The sequence below is a fragment of the Diplotaxodon limnothrissa genome, linkage group LG7 (genome assembly GCF_057381915.1).
Source record: "Diplotaxodon limnothrissa isolate DT_005_m linkage group LG7, D_limnothrissa_male_GT1.1, whole genome shotgun sequence".
In the NCBI taxonomy this organism is placed as follows: Eukaryota; Metazoa; Chordata; class Actinopteri; order Cichliformes; family Cichlidae; genus Diplotaxodon; species Diplotaxodon limnothrissa.
Genome location: NC_140602.1, coordinates 42,029,923 through 42,051,745, shown reverse-complemented (window position 1 = coordinate 42,051,745; position 21,823 = coordinate 42,029,923). Strand labels below are relative to the sequence as shown.

The following is a 21,823-nucleotide window of genomic DNA, read 5'->3' as shown; positions in this document are numbered from 1 at the left end:
AAGTTTGTTGTGCTACTGTTCACGCGTTCAGCTGCTAGTGGGGAAGGGGCTGTGTGCCTGCCTGTCCTGCTGCAGTGCTTTGTGAAGTTGTGTGAAGTTGGAGGAGGAGAAGACTGAAACTGTTCTTATGAATACTGTTGCAATCATTTTTAATATCTATTAGTATCTGAGTATTAATGTTGTTTTGCACTTCTCAGTAAATATGGGGCCTACGGTACCTTTGCAATTAAAAAATGATCATGTGCTGTCACATTTTCAGAGTGTTGGTATTGAAAGGTACAGTTAGTGTCCGTCCTGTTGACATCCCTAGTTTTTATTGTGAACTTTTGAGTACAGATGTGTCAGGATACCGACTTCAGTCCAAGGGGGCACTGTTCCTTTCCTGTTCTTTTTTTTCTGCTTAACTGTGACCATGATAATACTGTAACCTTAGTCAACTGCTTCTTTATTTTAATCAGTACAGTGAAGATAATTTCCCCCCGATGACTTGGTGGTGATTGACTTCCATTTTGCAGGCATCCAAAATATAATTGGTGCTTTTTGATGATTTTGTGTTTCCTTTTAGGAACTATTGAAATTATTATCAGGCCCAAATTAGGAACACATGCAGTTATGCATGAGCAACGATAAATGTCAAGTCAGTAGAGGTTTGTCATTTTATTTACTCTGTGACATATGTTAATCAAGAAAGCCAGTGATCAGACACACATACACAAGGCTAGAGAGTCGATTTCTTGCTTTATGAGAGAGACCCAACTTGGGTTTAAAAATAACTAGAATATTCCTTTCATTTTAAAGTGTTAATCTTATATGGATATATCATCAGATTAGATATAAGATAATCAGATAATTTAAAAGATGGGTCAATCATAATTCATGCTAAATTGTTTTTAATTATTCATCAATAGTCCCTGTGGCTTGCATGCACACACACACACACACACACACACACACACACACACACACACACACACACACACACACACACTGTAAACCTTTTCTGTTTCCCTCATTCTGTATATTTCTATCTTTTCCCCGTCTTATCTTCTCATTTCTAACCTCCCTTCTGGTCACACTCTGCCCCCATCAAGTCCCACCCTTCCTTTCCTTTCTCTCTCTTCCTGTTCCTTCCTCTCGCCTCTGAGTCCCACCGTCTTCTCCCCTGAGTCGGAGAGACAGACAGGAAGGAAGTGTGTAATGAGACAGCCATATCGAGCACACAGCCCAAATTGACCTGCAATGAATGGAGGCACTGATCAGATGCTGCTAAAGCAGTGCAGATTAACAAGCAAGGGGGATGGGAGAGAAAATGAAGCTCCCTAATGTGGCACACGTTTTAGGAATACTATCAGACATGCATAAACCGTTTTTTTTAGGTAACAGGAATATATGTGTTCACACAGGGCCTCCGGTATCTGTTATTATTTAAGAATGAATGTGCTTTTTTCTTGTTTGTAGTTTTACTGAAATCAATAGTTGGTCACTTTATCTGAAAGGTAAAGCAATCTGCATTCAAGACACTGTTTTCTCTGCAGTATGAACACAAGACAGAGAGGAAATAGCTTCAGAGTGAAAATGAGAAAAACAATGACAAGCAAGAGAACGAATGGCAGGACACACTCCTATTACTCTTATTATTGTCAGAAGTGTTACTTTATATCCTTGCTGGATATGAAAATACTGGATGTGATTTAGCTTTTGTAGTAAATCTTGCTAATCTGCTCATCTGTCTCCACTCGCCACACTATTGATTTTATTAATGAAAATGGAACGATAGAGGGAGAGTGGACATATTACTACTAACAGTTCTTTGTGGTTGTGTGTGTGTGTGTGTGTGTGTGTGTGTGTGTGTGTGTGTGTGTGTGTGTGTGTGTGCCTTCTAGTTTGTCCAGTGTATCACAGTAGAAGACCATTAGGGGATTACTTCACATCTGGATAACCCTAGCTGTTCTAATGAGTTCACGACTGCAGTATGCATTTCATAATTTGGATGGTTTTAACAACATTACATATTAAATCATTTCTGGCCTCAATTCTGCCCAGATCATTTTTAATATTTAAGCCCAGTGAAAAACCCAGTTTTGGTGTAAAAAAGTTATTGTGAGGATTTACTAAATATGTGCACTGGCAGTTTTTTGACTGAAAGGTGTGGACACGGACATTTTTGTGCCTGGCCGTATTGCCAACGTGTTTGAGTTTCCGAGCACAACATTTGGAGTAAATCACAAACATCATTTACGAAGGTTTTCAGCAAGTAGTTTACTAAAACCATAGCTTATGTTTGTGTCTGATGTGGGGATGATAGTTGCTGGCAGAAGTGCTGATATATTTGGAATTCCAGATGAAATTGTTGTCAGAATGTCCACCTAATAGCACCGGTGGATTGCCCAAAACTGTGTGTTCAATACCAAGTCTATGCCTCTGCTCTGTCACACTTCACTGACTCATCACCCCAAATGTTTAGGGCTTTGCAAGTCATATTTATGGTGTTCAAACATACTGGTATTTTGATGAAGTAGAGCAGAACTCAGAGAACTGAGCTTAACGTAGGGTGCCAGAGGGAAATGAAGAATCGCAGTACAAGGCACATGGAAGGATTTGTCTTTTAGTGGTTATTACAGTCAGCCAAGCTACTTCTTTAGCTTACAGAGTATCAGGTTTTTTGACACATTTCTAAACATAAATCGATCCATAATGACAATGCCAAGCACACAAGAGCATCAGCATCTCACCAAAACTCTTTCAAGGATTTTCCTTCTTTATTATGAATGTATGGAAGTTTTTTTCTGATCGGGTTATCTCAAAGTGTAATTTTTATCTCCAAATTTCATCTCAACGGTTCAACATTTTAAGATAATCTGAAATTTTAATACCTACAGCCTCATATCACATAAAGGAAAGAAAAAAACAAGTGCATAGCATGCATTTTTCCACACTTGGCACAGTAACTTTAACTTGAGTACCTTAAGGATGGTTTAGAATTCTGAAGTTAACAATATTTGATGTTTTTCTGCACATCATACAACTCAACTAACACAGATTTTAAGAGGAATAGTCTATAATGAAGTAGTCTTTCTTGGGATAAATCCCCCTCCTGAGGTGTCAGATTTATCCAGAGAACGTTTCTCTCACCCTACAAGACCTCGTGCAGTATAGAGTCTGGCCTTATGTCAAACATCTGTTCATTCTCCTTCAGCTGCCTCACATTGACATGAAATGCCCAACTGGGTTCATAAGGAAACAGGAAACATGAAACCTACTCTTACATTGTAAGATACCATCTAAAATGTGTTTTTTACATGGTATTTTGCAGTGTTGCTTGGTGCATTGTGTTATTACTGAAATGAAGTGGCTGCATGTGATTTTGTGAATTAGCACATTGCTAGTAGATTAGCTAGAGAACTTTCCACTCCCACCGGCGTATGTTTCCGATTGCGACATCTTGCTAATTTGCCCTGGTTAGTTGATCTGGCACTTTGATCTGTGACCCATTTTTTTGGCTTTGGCCTTACCTGGATCTTTGCCAGCCTAGTTCCAGGTAAACATGAATAAAGTGCAGTTGTAGAATGTATGATAAAGTCCTTTAGGATTAAAAGATATTGGATTTGAAGTTGTTAATGGAATGTCAAAGTGGTAATAGCAGCAATAATACATTTTCATCCCCCCAACTCCTTTGTAACAGTGGTTTATTTTATGTAATTTTTGTGCTCTATATCAAGGAATTTAACTGACTTAATCACCAAAGCATTAGTTGTTGGGCGTGGGTTCTAGTTTCATGTAACCTTGATTCAAAAATCTTTTATATTTTGCTAATTAGCTGTTTGTTGGCGATACCCAGCCTTTTTATTGGTTTCTGGTGCATTTATATATTTTACTGGGCACATCAGTGCTTCACGTTATTTTTTTAACCCTTTAGCAGCAGTAATGTGTGTTTATAACCAGTCGCACATGCACGGACCTGCTCAGGCACACACAAGCAAAGTGGTGGGTGGCACGACAGCTTTGTGTGTTGGCAAACATGAGCTTAGCAGTGAAGATCCTTTCAAGCAGGATTAAGCTGCTAAGTGTCAATGGAATAGACAAGTAGGCCAAAGACCACGAAGATATCACTTACACTGCAACAATCAGTGTCAGTGGGTCTGTGTATGTGTGTAGTCATATGTAAAATAGACAGGAAGTGTAAGTGTGGCAGATTATTTGTGGAAAAACACAGGAGAACATCAACAGGACACACACACAGTATGCACATTCACAAGTCCTCTCACACTAGAGGCCTGGCAGGACCATCTGTTCCTGCTGAAATCAGCACAGCAGGAGCCTACCAGTGTGCACACACACACACAGAACACACACACGGTTGCAGCATGCTTCAGTTCTGGCATAGTGATAGTCTATTTATTCCCCACACTGACGCAGGACAGTACTCATACAGTTGAGTTGAGTAAGTTGATGTGGATATACAAATACATACTATACGTATCAGATATACAGTAAATATATCTGTCTGTAGTTTTACACATATATGGAAAGATTGAGAGATAAACGGCTAGACAGACAGGTAGATGGTCTGACCTACCGTCAGCAGGAACTGCATACGCGTTCAGCTTTCTCCATTTTAATAATCGACCGAGGGGACTAACACTCCCCTGTCAATGTTATCTATTTCCCTTGCAAAGGCAACATCAGCATTTTTTATGCTTTCTCCCATCTCATCAGCACTTTGCTCTGACCTATCCTGCCCTGCACCTGGACACAGTCAAGGAAGAACTACAGTGTAGTCATTTATAGTTCCCTGTAGGGTAACTGAACACTATCATTCTTCAAGAGAAGCAGTAAATGCATATTTTTGCAGCCTACAATTTCAGATCGCAAGAAAGTCATCAACCAATAATAAGGGGTGAAGGAATCAAAATGGTAACTAAAGGGTCATATGTGTCCTTAGAAATCAATTAATGGGTTCAAAAAGTTTGACCTTGCCTTGTCTTATTTATTCTACAAATTGAAAGATCGATTTTAGTCAATAAAGTGATGTATCATAAATTATCTGTCTCTTTCAATTCTTTTTTGCAAGGTTCTTGCAAAAGAGAATACTTTAGGTATGGTTTGTTTTGGTCTTTAATAACTTCTCAGGTGGAATTAGTTACAAATGATTAATAACTGAACTGTTAAACGGTGGTATTAGCATCTGCGCATTTTACTCGTCATATCAGCAGGATGAATAATTAACAATGAAAACACCAATTTATATTGCGCAATTAAAAAAAGATCACATGCATCACATTTTAAAATTGTTTCTGGTACTAAATTGATTTTCTGGATATAATATTAATTTTATATTGTGCAAATATTAATAATGATCTTGAAAGACATAATAAATAAACATGAACCAGTAAAGGCTGCATGTGAGGATACTAAATATACCAAGAATACTGAGACTGAGACTGAAAAAGAACTGAGGAAAAACAGCAGCCAACATAGAAGAGGAGAAGAAAAGCTCGGGTAAAATGAACAGATCAGGTGAAATCAGCAGGGAATTCAGAAAATCAGGCGAGTTAGTAGGTGAAGTAATTGTTTGTGTATCCATGACTATTTGTATGTGTGCTTTGTGTGTCTAGTAAACGTGTCATTTAGATGACTTACAACAGGGGTCCCTAATCCCAGTCCACGAGGGCTGGTGTCCCTGCAAGTTTTAGGTCTCACCCTGCCCTGGGTCAACATACCTGAATCAAATGATTAGTTCATAACCAGGCCTCTGGAGAACTTCAAGACATGTTGAGAAGGTATTTTCTCCATTTAAATCAGCTGTGATGGATCAAGGGCACATCTAAAACCTGCAGGCCCTCATGGACTGGGATTGGGGACCCCTGACTTACAACATGGGTTGTAAGTCAATACATGTCAATAAACATTTACCTCAATATGTTTGCTAGTCTGTCATTCCTGAAAATACAAATATTAAAACTCTTTTCATTAAAATCAAATAAAACAATTAAAGGTTTAGTCTACAAATTAATTTCCGTGGAAAATAATATCACAACAATTCGATGGAAGTATAAAACCAACACCCACCAAACATTTGATTAGAGTCTAGTTGAAAGTAGCTGTGGCACAATGATTCTCAGGTGTAAAACTAATCTTAATAAAATACTGTGCACTGTACAGTGCTCTCCATTTTGGTGACTGGATTGAGGGTCATAGTATTAATGGGTTCCTCCTTGGCACTGTTTCCATGCTGCAATTTGCAGTTGGCATGACTCTTAATTACACTCAATGTGAAGTTCCCAAAGTTAGCAGTGTGATTTGAATGGAATTGACAAGAAAAAAAAAAAAAAAGACTGTGTCCAATCACAGACACAACACCTGCCAAAAGTACATATAAAAGTATTATATGTTATTTCCTAGTACAGCAAGTGTCCCCAGCAGTTCCAATTTAATGGATTACTATAATCATGTTACAGTTTCTGCAAAACAGCAATATAACACAGTGCTAAATTCACTAATTGCATAAACAGTTGTGTCATTACTGAGATTACATAATTTATTGAATTATCTGTACAATTAACAGATAGAAAAAGAATCAAAACATGCCCTTTTCCTCCAACACTTCAATAATAGCAGAGCTATAATAATTAAGGAGTGGATGTATACATTAATTGTTATTACACGAAAGGTCAAGAACATAGCTGCCAGAAACGACAATCCACTCCTCCTAACAAAACATCGACTCAAAGATAAAACAAAGCTAGTAGCGACAAACCCCAGACCCACTGGGATATGTGTGACTGTAGCCGAGCAGCTGCTAATAAAAGCAGTGATGAGCAGTGAGTCTCATAGCATAACTGTTTCTACAATAAAATCTAGCTTTCATAAGCTTTGCTGTCGGCTAAATAAGTAAAGGGAAGTATGTGTATGTGTCAACTGTGCCAGTTTGTGGACAGTTTCTTTCCTGTGACAGTGCATCTCAGTCCAAGTGGATCCTAATGAAAAAGTCTGTAACTAGTAGTGCAATTAACTCATTTCTTTAGGGGAGTAAATTAGTAAGAACACCATTGCTGTTTGTTTTTTTTTTTTCAAAATAATATCTAATAGATTAGCATTTGGAGTAATAACCCCAACATTCACCAGAACCACAGTTTGCTATGATGACAAAGTCACACACATACTCACACACAAGGTGAAAACAACAGCAGCAAAAATGACCTGTCAGTGAAGAAAGTCTTGATTATCTGTCTAGTGGACAGACTGTGCAATGTTAATGAGTGGTTGAAGGTTGTTTCTCCCACCGATAGATGGTAAAAAAGAAAACGCAAAAGCAACCAGTTGACATGTCTGCAGAGCACGATGATCGCACCCTCCACAGTAGCACCAATAAACCTTCTCTAGTCATAATGAAGACAATGGGCCTAAATAAAGAGGGTTTCCTTTGAAGTGTCTTTCATCCCATGTATGTGTTTTTTTGGTATATCAAAGGAACATTAATTTTCCTGAAGTGTGACAGTTTTTGCATCCTGGTTTCTGTCGCTGTCCTTTTCTTCATCTCTTCTTTTTAAATGCACACAGCACAAAATGCAACGTCATGTCTGAGAAGGAAATCATCGAGTGTTTATAGAAGGAAACTCATAGTTCATTATGGGAAGGAGAATCTCCTATAGCCTGAGGCTGAATGCTGTTTACTTGAGCTATTTAGTCTTTGTCTAAGCATCATTCTTTGTTGACATATTCATAATGCTTCCAGTGGTTGTTTGCCTTGATGACTTTAATAAAACCATACACCTGGCAGGTTGTCCTTACCATTCTGTACTTTAAAAGTCAACAATCACAGCAATCAACAAATCTTTGTTCACAGAGTTTTTATTGTAGCAGTAAAATAAGGCCCTCAGCTCTGACTTACACAGGCCTGATTATACTTGAGTTAATACTTCGATTTTGGTCAGCATATTTGAAGAATCAACTTATAGTCATTCTATAGTCTAATCTGCTGTGTGAGATATGAAGGTATTAAAGATGCTTTCTCGAGAGAATAAAGATAAGAAGTAATCCAATGAACTTGGGAAATCAAAATAATTTATTCAAGAAATTAGATGCTAAGGTTGGAGGTGGAACATAAATGGAAAAAAAGGACATCAAAATTCAGATGTGCATTTTTATGTTTTTAGAAAGACAACACACTCATTAGTGTCTCCTTTGAGCATGCCACCGCTTCTCTATGTTATCTCCTTTGCTGTCAAAAACCCCCTTCCCTCTTCTCTACCACAGCTCTCCATGTGCATCTCACTGTCACGCTTTCTGTGTTTCTGTCTGTCCATTTGTGTCTGGATCTATCTGCCCTGCTGTCTCACTGCAGTCGAGAAATAGACCGAGTAAACAGACGTCTCAGTGAGCTAGCACCTATTTACACTGTGCATGCTTCATCTCAACAAAGGTGCTTAGAGACATGGCTTTGGTGCGTGATTCTGAATTTATTCTGAATATTATGCACCGCCTGGACCCACGTCTTGCGCTATTTTTGTGTGCTGGTTTCTGTGTGGCATGTTTGTCTAACTAATTAACACACGCATTTGCAGATGTTTTCCCAGATGCAAACATTATGGCATCAGTCACCCTCGAGATATCCACACATCAATAATGATATAACACACTGGCTATTCAGGTACCCGAGCAGCCTTTCAGGTGTTTGAGTGCCTGTGTACCTGTTTTATTTAAAGGAGATATGTGGGAAACCGTGTTGGTGAGGAAAGTATTCATGAGACCTAAAATACTACGCCTTGCAAATAGTTATGGGAGAGAAAAATCAACAGTTAACTTAAAATAACGTAGTCTTAGCTTCCAGAAACACCATTCTTATTTATACCTGCTCATTTTCCCGAAGAGATTAGCCTGATTGCAGGTCTGCCTTACTGGAGTTTATGTGTTTGTTTAGAAAAAAAGGGTATGACAAGCAACAGCAATCTTCCTACATTAAGTTGTAGCTTTTTCTCATACCGTGCAGCATCTTTTATCTCACAAATGCATAGATTAATCTCAAAACCGTCAATTCAAGTTAGCAATCTGATAATCAGATGCACTTGATTAATTGATCATCAGCAAGTGTGAGCACCTCTTTAAAAGCAGATTTTTTTGTCAGTTTGCTGGTCTGAAGCATTCAGGTGTGTGTCAAGGGCAAAGGTCATCAGGAGTGATTTTTAAAAAGTTGCTGCCCATCAATCTGGGAAGTGTTGTGAGATCATTTCCAAACAGTTTGATGTCCACCGTTCTACAGTGACAAAGATTATTTACAAAAACAAAAAATTCAAGACAACCCAAGGTCAGATCATGCGATGCTCAGAGAAATTGAAAAAAAAACCTAAGAGCTACATCTCAGACTCTACAGTTCTCAGTTAACATGGTAAATGTTAAAGTCATGCACTTAAAACAATGTGAGAGACTGATATATAGGGATGGGAAGTGATAAGAATTCAGCGATTCCAGTCCAATTATTGATATCATTTAATGATTCAATTCCTTATTCGTTCTGTTATGGATTCTCATTGGGTTCTCACTGGCTCGTCTTTGAGTGTCACCAACATCGCTAAGCAGTATATCTTAGATATTCCTATTATTTGTTCATGTTAGAGGTATTTCTGAACTTTTTGTTGTGATTAGTGTTGGGGTTGTTACTCAAAAAATAATGTATTACACATATTACACAAAACATTAAATAGACTACGCGTTACATTCCCATCCCTAATCATATAGTCATACAAAATATGATTACTTTATTTTAATTCACATCTAATGCTGCTAGATGTAGTTCTACAAGCTATTGGATCATGGGATATAGTTAGCTACAGTATATACTGCTTCTGCAGCTTTTCTATTTCTGATAAATAAATATTGACATGGTTTAATATTTCATCTGTTGTACATTTGAGATTCTATTTAACTGATTTCAAGAAATAGGTGATTTTTTGTTCATGCCTTGATATGTGAAATCTTGGAATTGAAAGTCGGCATACTTTCTTTTTTACTAATAGCTCTCATCGTTTGAGGACGTCCCCAGCTGGCACTGGCACCGGCAGCGTTCAATCAGAACTCTAAATTTATTTAATGAAAGCGGAGAGACGAGCCAGGGCTTTACTTGAAGAATGCAACGCTCCCTAATGCTGATATTATATTTAAAAACTATATTTTTAAAGGTAAAAAGTGGACAAGAAAGACAGCAGAGGAAGACATGCAGCAAAGGCACCGCAACTTCTTTACTTATAGTCGCATGTTTTTCATGTCGAATCAGTAATCTAGGAGTTCTCTGCAACTTTCTCAACATAAGCAAAATGCACTTTTCTCATTTCAAAATATTTGTTGACAACAAAACATTTGTTTGTTTTGTAATATATGCTAATATCTACTCAGATATCAGACAGAATTGTCAGCTGGTTCCACTCAGTTTCCATCATCAGTGTCACATTAGCTCCACTTTAACTGATTTCCATGGGGGAGATCATTCAAATTCCCCTAAATAATCACTAGAGACCCACTTATCTGCCTGATGTTAACATCATTTTAGGTCGACATTGATGGCTAAAAACCCCCACTAACTGGTTTGGCTGGGTTCTAAGAATTAGAGCAGAGTGAAGTAAAAATAGTGGTGTGGGTTTCTCTATATGTTGAATAGTTACCACGACATGCGTGTCCCCAAAACACTGGCTGTTTAAAATATCTGTCTTTGGTCACAGAGCTAGATGACGCTTTAGAACAGCTTGAAAATTGCATTGATCCTGTCCCTATCGCAGATTAGCTGATCGTTGTCCTCCCGTAGAGCTCGTTGGACCAATATTGTTAAAAATGCCAGAAATATCAAATATCAAAGTTGGATATAATTGGACACAATATTGACATATTTTATATTAGAAGAGAATGCCCTAAAGGTCTTCTCATCTGATTGCAAACACTAAACAAAAACTAAACTCTGAAAGGGAATACATTGTGAAAATTAGCTCTGCCAACGCTAATTAGCACACTCTGTCTTTTGTCAATCGTCTCCCTCCCTTCAGTCTGACTATTCCACCGTTCATTACATTTGATGGTTATCAGATGAGAAAGGTGTAAATTGCTACTCAGAGCCATCTCAGCTAATTCCGAATCTCCCTGCTATTTTGCCTTCATTTTTCTGTCTGTCCTCGTCCATTGTTTCTTATCCTCTGCATTATTCCTTTCTTCTCTGTATGGATGTAGTCACAAACTCTTGGAGAAGGAAGGGCATATTACAGATGTGTTTTCCCCTATGCATAAACTTCTGGGATGAATATATTCAGTAACTGGAATGAAACTGAGATCATTTCTGCAAGTATGCCTGTGTATGTGTGTGTGTGTGCCATTTGCAGATATATCCATGTCTGTGTGTGCACATGCTAATGTCCATGAGCCACTGCTAGCCAGCATTAATGAGGTAAAGCCCCTGCCAGTCCCCAACCCCACCGCCCTTCTCAGGAGAGTAACACACAATCACGTGTTAATGACCCACCAGCATGGTGTGAATAAGAGGGAAGATGAAGCAAGTGGGGGCAGGGGTGTACAAAAAGAGATGGAGGGTGGATGCAGAGGAAAAATGTAATAATTGGTCAGTGTGAGTCCAGCACCACAGGAGACTTTATAAACAAACAGGCGGATATAGTTTGTCCAGGCAGCACACAGCCATTCATGTGAAAACCTGGTCTACTTAGACACCCTAGCTCCCAGTGGAAGACAGAGGAGGTTGTGCACACAGCAGACCACATGTTGTTAAAGGGAAGAATCAGTCCTTTTTCAAGCATTTTCAGTCTTCTTTAATATTAGGTTTAGATCATATTTTAGATTATTTATCCTACTGTGTTTTTCATCACTGTACACTTGATTTTAATTAAAGAAAAATGAGAAGGAAACTGCCATGAGAGAGAAGTAAAAGAGAGGGGACTGATGGGGTTGTTTATTACAGAATTGTTCTGGTAATGAGAATCAAATGGGGACTGGCACTTTGTTATTAAGCTTCTTGGCAGGGTGATTCTATTTTCCTGTGTTTGTGTGCTCTATTATCATGTGCATACAGTCCTAAGTGGCCAAGGCATGTTGGAAGAAGACTCATCTCCCTCGCTCCCTCCAGCGACTAGCACTGGCTGTAAGTTAACTGGCAAAACACAAGTGTGCAGACACAGGCGCTGCTGCTGCTGCAGCTGCTGCCAGGTGTATTGAGGAGGTAATAGTTAGGCCAGCGGCCAGTGGCTCGGAGAAGGAGAGCTGGAGAGAAAATGAGCTGCTGCTTCTGGTGGAGTCTGTTCGCCTGAGGGGCCAGCTCAATATCTGGAGTTGTTGTTTATCCGATTCCCCTGTCATCTTGCACCACTTTATACTTATCCCATAGTTTACCACTTTCCTCCTTTTAGCCATTCTCTCTGTTCTACATGCTCCTATACACGGCCAATTCCAATTCTGTCATTTTTCTCAAGCTGTTCACTGCATCTTGTACGCTTTTCTCTTTTTCTCCTCTCTTGTTCTCATTCTTCGTGGGTCTCACTCACTTTTCTCAGAGGCTACAACATCACCACAGTTTAATCCCCCAGCAGGTCTAAGCCAGGAGGGATTGAAAAATAACAAGTGTGTTTATGCTCTCTGCCCCCTGACTTCACCCAACTAGAACCCTTTGGTGCCTTTAGTGTCTGCCTGTCTGCTCCATGTGCTTCAGAGTAGTATTTTCAACAATGAAGACACTCTGCACACTGTTTCCAAATTACGACAAGAATATTTTGTTTATTACACTATCTCAATGAAAAACAAAAAGGCTTTCATATTGCAATAGGAAGACCTTGATATCATTTCTCATATATACATAATAGGTCAGTATCGACTGATAATATCAGCTGATTTCATTTTGTCTTGGTTTGTATCTTACTGCATTGTTTTCCATATCCCTGCAAAATCTGATATCTCAGATTGAGTTTCTCAATCAAAACCAAATCTAGTGATGAGACCCGTTTAGTATTAATGTTGGCTGCCTTTTTAGATTTCCTGCACTTTTAGTCCTCAGATCAGAAGTCAGCTTTACTTTATTGCTTTTAATTCTAACATCTGTCAACATTTTGGGAAAAAAAATGTAAGCATTTTATTTGAAGATAAACTGCGAGGGTTGCAGCTGCAACCCGTTATTTTTTTTACTGTTTTATTTTTCTTATTTTCAAGTGCTGTTTGTTCTCTGTTGTGTAAGTCATAACAAAGATCTTGTTTGCAGCATTTTTGTTTTTGTATTCATATAAAAAATGTAGTGAAGGAATAGAGGTGGACTGTCCTGCACCGGCGTGAACTTGAGTCCCCTGAGTCTGGCAGGGCTTTGAGCAGCCAGTTTGTGTGAGCACATTCAGACATGCACAGCTCTGTAAATGTCATTGCTTTGGGTTGAGTGTGGCCAGATGCGCCTGTGTACTGTCACTAGTGATACTGTTGACATTTCATTTTGTGAATAGGAACGTTGTGTATCTGTTCACCTCAGCTTGCTCCATGCTGATAAAACTGGCCTGCGTTTTCATAGAAACACGGGATATTTAGCCATAAGATGAGCTAAGGTAGTAGTCGCTTTGATTTACTTTTTATAGTCATGAAGTGATTATAAAAGCTTTAGAAAACCATAAAGGACAGCTATTGAGCAGCTGTTGAATCATTTGTCATTTGTTTGTTCTTGTGTGTTCTGAGTTTCTGCAGATTCTCTACGTCTTTTCTTTTCAGTATTTCTTTACTGTCACTTCTGTTTTTATTTCTCTGAAAGTATTAAAAGCCAGGAAGAGATAAGGTTAGAAGAATCATTACTGTCACAGTTTTTGGAAGACATGCTCTGCAACATAACAACCTGCTTCACCAAGCCCTAAACACTGTATAAATTGAAATAGATTTTTACATTTTTAGGTCCACTTCTGAGCTTTGTCAACCTCTTCTTTTTTAAAAAGGTTTCTCCCTCTTTGTTGTTCAACCTGCAGTGAACTGAAACTCACTACTTTAGGATAAAGCAGAAGTCCCAAAGTCATTTTTCACACAGTTTTGGCATCGTATCCGCTTATAAAGTGGTTTCAAATATCGCACTACGCTGAATCTAGTGACACAATGCAGCCATGTCTTTTTATAGATAAAGACAATAAAGAGCATCTTATAGAAGAGTCGACTGGTTTGCATACATGTATGAATCAAGGAGAGCGTGTGATGCGTGTAACCAGCGTATGAAAACAAGCACATGTTTGTAATACATCTCCCACCCTCGGACTCCAGCCAGCTGATGAAAAATGAATGAAGGCCTGTGCGTGCGTGTCCCTGTGTTTGTGTCCACATGCCTAGCTCCGCCAATCAGCCAATCTGTCAGATCTTTTACACAAGGACAAACCTTGCACCCCTGCTGACAGGACTGTGTACATGTGAGTGAGAGACAGAGAGCGAGTGAGTGCAAGTGAGTTCAGCTGGCTTAGACAGATGTAGGTTGCAGATGCGAGTATGTGCGGTAAGCATGCAGTCATAATTAATCTGTTTTTTGATTGTTTTTATTTTGTGTCTGAGAAGAAATGGCGTTGCAATTCATCTGTCACACATCCTCTTGTGATCAAACTTTCATCCTTTTCTCCTTCTTCTTTTTTCTCCATCTATCAGAACTTCCCTATTGTAGAGTGGCAGCCAGAGTTAAAGAAGAAGAGCATATGAGGAGCGGAAGCAACGTGGCATCAACATCCTGACCGGTAACCTTGCTTCTGCACCCCACCACGTGCCCGGCAACTCCAGAAGTGACCGTCAGCAGGAAGGAAACAAGTGACCACTCCTCCTGCAGGCATGGTAATAGACTCTGTGTCTGTAAGTGCTGGAGGCTTGTGTGTGTGTGGCTGTGCTAGTGCATTATCGGCAGTAGAGAAAGGACTTCTTCAGATTGTATGATGTAAGATAAGTTGTACTAGACATGACAACAGAGAGTGTGTGTCAGAGATAGAGAGATACTTGATAATAGATTGTGCTGACAGGAGTTTTTGAGTGTGTAGTAGAAAATTTGAACTTAATCATTATTGTTGGGAAAAGAGGAGAAGGGATTGGAAGAGGAAAATGAAGTTATAAAAATGAAGAAGAGTCAAGGAAAAGGTGGGTGGTGATTAACAGAAAGAGAGAAAAATGAAGGTTTAATCATCGTTTGGCATTTTCTAGATGACATTCTTGTAACTTTGCAGATTTGTTCTTTTTTATATTTTCATAATACTTGTTCTACATTATTACACCAGTGCGCAGTCACTTGCTGACATGCTGAATGAGGCGTAGATTTGAGGTTCGTTCCTTACATAAGCAAAGGCACAAGTGAGAGAGATGTTACACAAGGAAAAAGATGCCATAAGAAGAACTACCATGTTGTTTAGGAGGAGGAGAGGTTGGCTGAACAGATCAAAGAGAATAGAAGAGGGAGAGGATGACAAGTGGAAGCAGATAAGACCATAAAAACATAAATCAGGGACAGGGGCATGAGACATGAAAAGTATAAAGGATGTTGCAAGCAAAAAAGTGGGGTAGAAAAGGAAGGTTAAGAGCCTGAGAGAGGTAGAGGTAGAGCACAAGTGAGAGAAGGGATTGATTAATGGTCTTGGCCTGTGACAGTGGGAGCTGTACCCCTGAGGGGGGAGGGGAGTAGAGCATAAGATGAATTATTAAAAACTAGAACAAGAGGAGAATGGAGGAAAAATGAGGACAAAAACAAAGTAAGTGGAAGAGTGGTTTGTAGAGCAGGGAGAAGGGAAATAAAGAAGGAAGAAAGGGAAAAGGTGCTAGGGAGGATAATCATGAATGATTGATAGAAATGGAAAGAAAACAAGATGTTACTGAAGGTGCTGAGGTTGGACGTTACAGAAGAGGTCACATGACTGAGCTCATAAATAACCAAGCTTAATACGACCAGTGCATGCTTGTGTTGCAAAAACAGTACTGTGATTAATCCCGAGTTTTGGTGATGCAGCAAATACTGACCTTGGCAAGGGTGTCACTGTATTAAAACAGAAAGTACACAAACAGCTTCTTCAACCTCTGAGTTTTCTGGATTTGATAAATACACCTGCCCAAAACTTTGTTTGTGGTTCCTTATTCTGTATTTGTCTACCTTAATGTTTAGGTCCCACTCATACAGGGCTAGAGACTGGTTGTGTATTCCCTTGGCAACAGGTTGAAAGAGGCTGCTGGCTATTGCTAGTTGAAAAAAGCATGAAATGGAAAGTATGTGGTCTGGTTTATGGTGGTGGCTTTCATACATCTAGGATTTGACAATAAAAAATTTGCATTTTTTCCTTGCAGCCGATAGTTGCCAGTGGATCAGTGATCTGTCTCTAGCTCTAAATGAATGGAGCTATCACCTTATCGTTTGGCATTACCAGCAACCTCCAGCAATCCCTAGTTGTTATGAAATGGCTGTGTGCAGGCAGGAAAAGGATGCAAAGTGCACACTCCGGAGACAACGTAAACTCAAAAAAACAGCTTTAATGCCGAACTCAAAGTAACAAACTTCAAAATACAAAGAATAAACGCAGCCATAACACGCAGCATGAATGAGGGTAGATAAGGGTAGAGCACAACACGGACACAGAGAAACAAAAGGCTTAAATACACAGAGGGAGCAATCAGGGAATGGGAAACAGGAGGGAAACACAGCTGGGGCAACTCAGGCCAAACGAGGCAAAGGAAGCAAAACCAGACACATTAGCATAAGACATGGACCTTCAAAGTAAAACAGGAAACATAGCACAGACACGCAGACCTGACACGGGGATACAGCAGACAGGGGAGGCAGCAACTATGGATCACAGACAGAAAACCAGAACACTAAAACTCTAACAAAACCCACATAGAAAACCTAAACTAAGAATAAACCTATAACCCATAATATAATGAAATGAACAAAATCAAAGAACCAAAACCGCAAAACACTGGGTCGATGACCCAGGCACCCTAACACTAGTAACCAGTTGATAAATACTCATTTTTCCCTAGCAACCGGTGGTTACCAGTCACCAACCAGTCTCTAGGTGTGTGGGATTGAGGCCCTAGTTGTGTCCTTGTACGTTATTTGTTAATTCCTTCATTTCTGGGGAGTGCACTTTCGAATCTGAAATGTGAAGCACTATTTGTTCATTTGGTTTTTTTACATTTAATAGTAAGCATATGAAACTAAATTAAAGTTTGTATGATTTTTATGTTTTTCAAAGTGACATAATCTCATGTTATTTGTTTTTTATACACAATATTCTGGTATATTTTCATGTGCAGATATGCCATTATTTAATACTTTGTAAGTGTGCCCCCAAAACAGTGCAGTGTCAGTTCGTTTGCTTTAAGCACCCAGGTCATTATATTTTACAGGCAAGCAATAAACCTATAAGCCATGCTGACACATTACCAGGAGCAAAGGACAGAGATTTAAAAAAAAGAATCCAATCCTTTATCACAAAGTAGGGTGGGTACTGTAGTTTCGGATTGGGGGGATAAATAAACTTGACTGATTACACCAGGCTTTAGATAAATTAGATGAATGTCATCCTGGCTGAAGCACATTTGATAATATTAATGGCATGCTTAACACGCCATAAGGTTTTATAGTAGTCTCCATTTCCCATTTCATCCCATGTTTATCAGAACTCTTGAGATGCTTGCTATGAAGTACCTATTTGATATTTTGCTGCAGCATGGAGTGTGATTTTTGTTTATATATTTTGATGTATGTGTACCCTGCTATTGTGACCATGTGTGCGTAATTTGAAAAACTGCGAGGAAAAGGGAGTGAACAATAAAACAGAATAGAGGAGTGTGGCAGGCCAGCGTGCCAAGCAGAGTGCAGATAAATCACAGGCTGAATTTTTAATGCAATCTCCCCTAGGCTGTAGTTGTTGCAGAGGAGGCACCGAGATGTTTGTTTTTTTAGTATTTCTTGTCCCTTCACTCAAGGCCTCTATTGTGACAGCTCTTTATCTCCTTTGACTCTTCATGGTTTCATGTGGTGTTAAAGACATGTGACATTTTCACAAGCACCACTTCTGATTTGTTTTTTCCCAGATATTTATAGGTGGTGATTTGTTTTTCTGGGTTTTAGAGTAGCTTCACCGTGGCCTGTGTTGTCAGCTACAGTACATACAAACCTTTGTTTCCTCTGTAGCCTGGTGAAAATATTAAAATCCTTATTTTCTGACCTCCCTCCATCTCCTGCAGATGTGTCACTTTTGTTTTCTTTGTTTGGTCCTCTTTTCTCCCTTATCTCATAGTCTCTCCTCACGTTACCTAGTTCTGTGTGCTGAGCACTCACATATCATGTCAGGCACATGCCTTATTAAAAGGAAAAGCACACATCTCATCATGGCATATTTTTGTGCCACAAAAATATGCCATCATAAGCTTGGAGGCATGCTTTGATGGGACAGACTGTCAGGAATCAGCTCCCAATTCTCATCCATAATGTGAGAGCTCTGGTGGTATGGTCTTTGTAGTTAAACGGTAAAGTTATGTTTAAACTGTGTTAATATAGTACATGATTCAATTTTCATCACACCCTTACTATATCATGTCTGGCATTAACCTCCTAAGACACGGACCCTTCCACAGCATGCATTTGTAATTTTTCTTTGATATTTGGGCTGATTGGGACCTGATGAATGTAAAAACAAAGAATTACCAGATTTTTTTTTTTTACCTGATTCTTGTTTCTAAGAAAAATGAGAGCCATATATGAGGATATTTTTTAAAATTTTCAATAGAACAGTAGCAGTATAATGTCCTCGTAAGTGGATATCAGGCCCTTGTAGAGCAAAATTAAGTATTTTGGTCTAAATAACCCAAAATGCGGTGTCCACATGTGTGGATGCCAGGTCCTAGGAGGTTAACGACCCCTAAACAAAAACAGTCACCAGAGATCATTAGTAGCAGACACGGCTTAGTAACAGCTGCATTACACGTTCCAATTAACAATAACAGTGAGAGAGACCTGAACGTCTCTAAACCTGAATGTCTGCGAGAACAGTCCTGAGATTCATAATAATAACAAATACGTTCTAATACCCAGTAAGCTTTTGTTTATATACTGACTTTATTTTCCAACTGCCATTAAAATGCATACCAAAACATTATGTGCTGATATTGGACACAAACTGATTTTGACACTGGGGGCTGTTGCAGATATCGAGATCATGATCCTCGTGTTTTAATTATCATGTGTGATACGCACACATGCTCGCAGGACTGGGAAGCATACTATCCAATTGACCTCTAATTTATATAGCAGTCAGGTTTATCTCGGTTATCCCTAACAGACTGATGGTACATCATCAACCTGCCAATGCAAAAGAATATTGATCAAAACGTTCCAAAATCACCTGTGAAACTGAGAAATCTCTAAACTCATTCAGCATACTGATCATCTCACTAAATGTCTACAACATCATGTCAGTACACACTGACTCAGGGGGTTGATTCTTTACAGTGAGCCCTATTTAACTACTCTGATTTACTTGGTGATCAGAGCAGCTGGGTAACAACTCCCCCGCCCTTGCAGGTCGAGTAGTTCTTGCTCACATACATAGATACAGACACTCTCCTCGCAATTTGGTTTATGGCTGCAGAAGCTTCCATTAGCAACAGCTCATAAAGTTTGCAACCGTCGGTCTGTTAAACACTGTTCTGAGAAGACACAATATGTGGTAGTCACTGCACTTTAGGTACACAAAAATACTCTCACAGCAGGTACAATCATTCTCTCTTAAGTAACAAAACTGTTTTGGTTTTATTTTTTTTATAAAGACAATCAATACTTTTTATTTTTTTGCAACCTGCAGTTCTTACATTTTTTTTTATTTGGTCACAAATTAATTCAGAGAAATAAGAGAAATTTTAATTGATAAAAATTGTTCATGTGTTCTGTTTGTTAAACAGCTGTTTCTACATTATAGTACTGTGTTGACTAAGCCTGCTTCTCAGACCTTTTTTTGGTATGTCTTGCTACGTCACCTGGCTGTCTGTGTCCCACCAATGGGGCCATCTCACAGATAACTTAGATAACTTATACCCATAACCTGAGAAGACAGCAGTTGAAACCACACCAAACTGACTGAATTCAAAAATTCAGCCTGGCCGTTTAAGCCTCGGTACTCCAAATTAAGATATGATATCATGGTTTTTATTGGTGGTATATTCTTTAAAGCTGTCTTAATTTACTCCACCAGTTTGTCTTTCCAGACTGTTAGCAATTCACTGTGACTGGAGTGTGTAACCCTGCTAAATGTTCTTGTGACATTCGTTATACTGAGCTGCAGAGGCTGTAAGGCTGCAGTGTTGGTTCGGCATTCTGTTAATGGCTTTAGCTCACTCGCTCTATTGAAAGAGTGTCAGCAGTTGAAATACAAATTGGACTATTTAGTATTAAAGCACCTTAGCAAAGTTGGGATGTTTTGTTAAATATAAGCAGTGCTTTTCAAATTGTTTAAAGTTTATATACAATTTCCTACTGAGCAATCTTGATTGTTTGAGGAAAAGGTATGCTGATTTTGAAGTTGACCAGCACGTTATAAATAAGTTGAAACATTAGTGGGGTTTATCAGGCTTCTTTTAATCAGAAAGCAGACAAAAAAGCAGGGAGCATGGCATGCAGTCTGGGGTGGACTCAGACACGGGCCTCTTTAGTGGCACCTGCTCAACCACGTGAGCCAGACAACACCCTAAGTACTGGTGTTTTTACCATTATTTTGCATCATTTTTACAGCACCCATGATATAAGTCCATGACATTTTTGACAGATATTCCAAAGAATATGATATCATAATTCTGAATATTAAACTCTTCTTTCTGTGACAGGTCAGCACACCTGTCAGACATAAGCTTCCACACACATACTCTTGTAATATACCTTCTTGCAGCTGCTTCCTATATTTAGAGTGTATATATTATTTGTTTAATATCCGTCTGCCTGTTTGTGGCATTTTTGACAATATCAGTAATATATTCTAAAGAATATTATAGCAATTTTTTGAATATTAGTTTTAAAATGTATGAGAGAAGTATACAGAAAGGATGATATCCATTTAAGAACCATACTTCCAATGTAATTTGTCAACAGACTACAGTGAATAAAGAACACCTTCAAATTGAGGGAAAAGCTCACAAATCCAAATGCAAACATCAGGCAGGACATAGAGAAAACTTCTGAACAGTATGGTACATCACTCTGTTTTTGTTTTGTTTATTTAAAATAATCTTTAGTTATGAATCCCCATAGCTTCCCTAATATGTTCCATATTTTAGTCTTTTGATGGTAATTTGTTTGTGTGCCAGGATATTGCCCCCACATCAGTTTGATACATTCACTGGCTTTCATGTTAGATTAAATTATTATTGATATTCAGCCATCTGTAGTTGGTAACAACCATACACAGAAATCTGTGTTAAGGTAAATTTGAGTAGATGTGGGTATGTGTGTGCAGTGAATAAAGGAAAATGTGGGTCTTGGAGATAAGCAGGTCAGCTTTACAGCTTACTAACAGCACACTGTTAGACTTTTCATCGCCACTTTACGGTAACATACTGGCGTCACTGTTGCCAGCGTCATACCGTGACGCCGTGTTACGGTAGCTTACCGTTCTGCAGGATGATACCGTTTTTTGCTGGTGTGGTATAATACTCTTGGACAAATTATGGTAACGCACCGTAGCCTTTTTTACGGTATCTCACTGGCGACAGTGACGAGGGTTAATGTGAACAACCTTTCGCTTCACAGTGGTCCCAGTCTTTCTGCTTGTCCCAACCTTGGAGGTACATTTTGTTCCCTCTTCAGGGTTTATCC

General features: G+C 38.9%; 1 protein-coding gene across 1 annotated transcript in view; it reads left to right on the top strand.

Annotated features, from left to right (window-relative positions):
• The window catches only part of strbp (spermatid perinuclear RNA binding protein), a 95,747-nt gene that overhangs the window by 43,172 nt on the left and 30,752 nt on the right, over positions 1 to 21,823 (top strand). The window contains exon 3 of the mRNA XM_085359717.1: positions 14,635 to 14,814. Within this exon, the coding sequence (XP_085215843.1) occupies positions 14,812 to 14,814 (3 nt within the window). The 5' untranslated portion in view covers positions 14,635 to 14,811. The remainder of the gene's footprint in view (positions 1 to 14,634; positions 14,815 to 21,823) is intronic.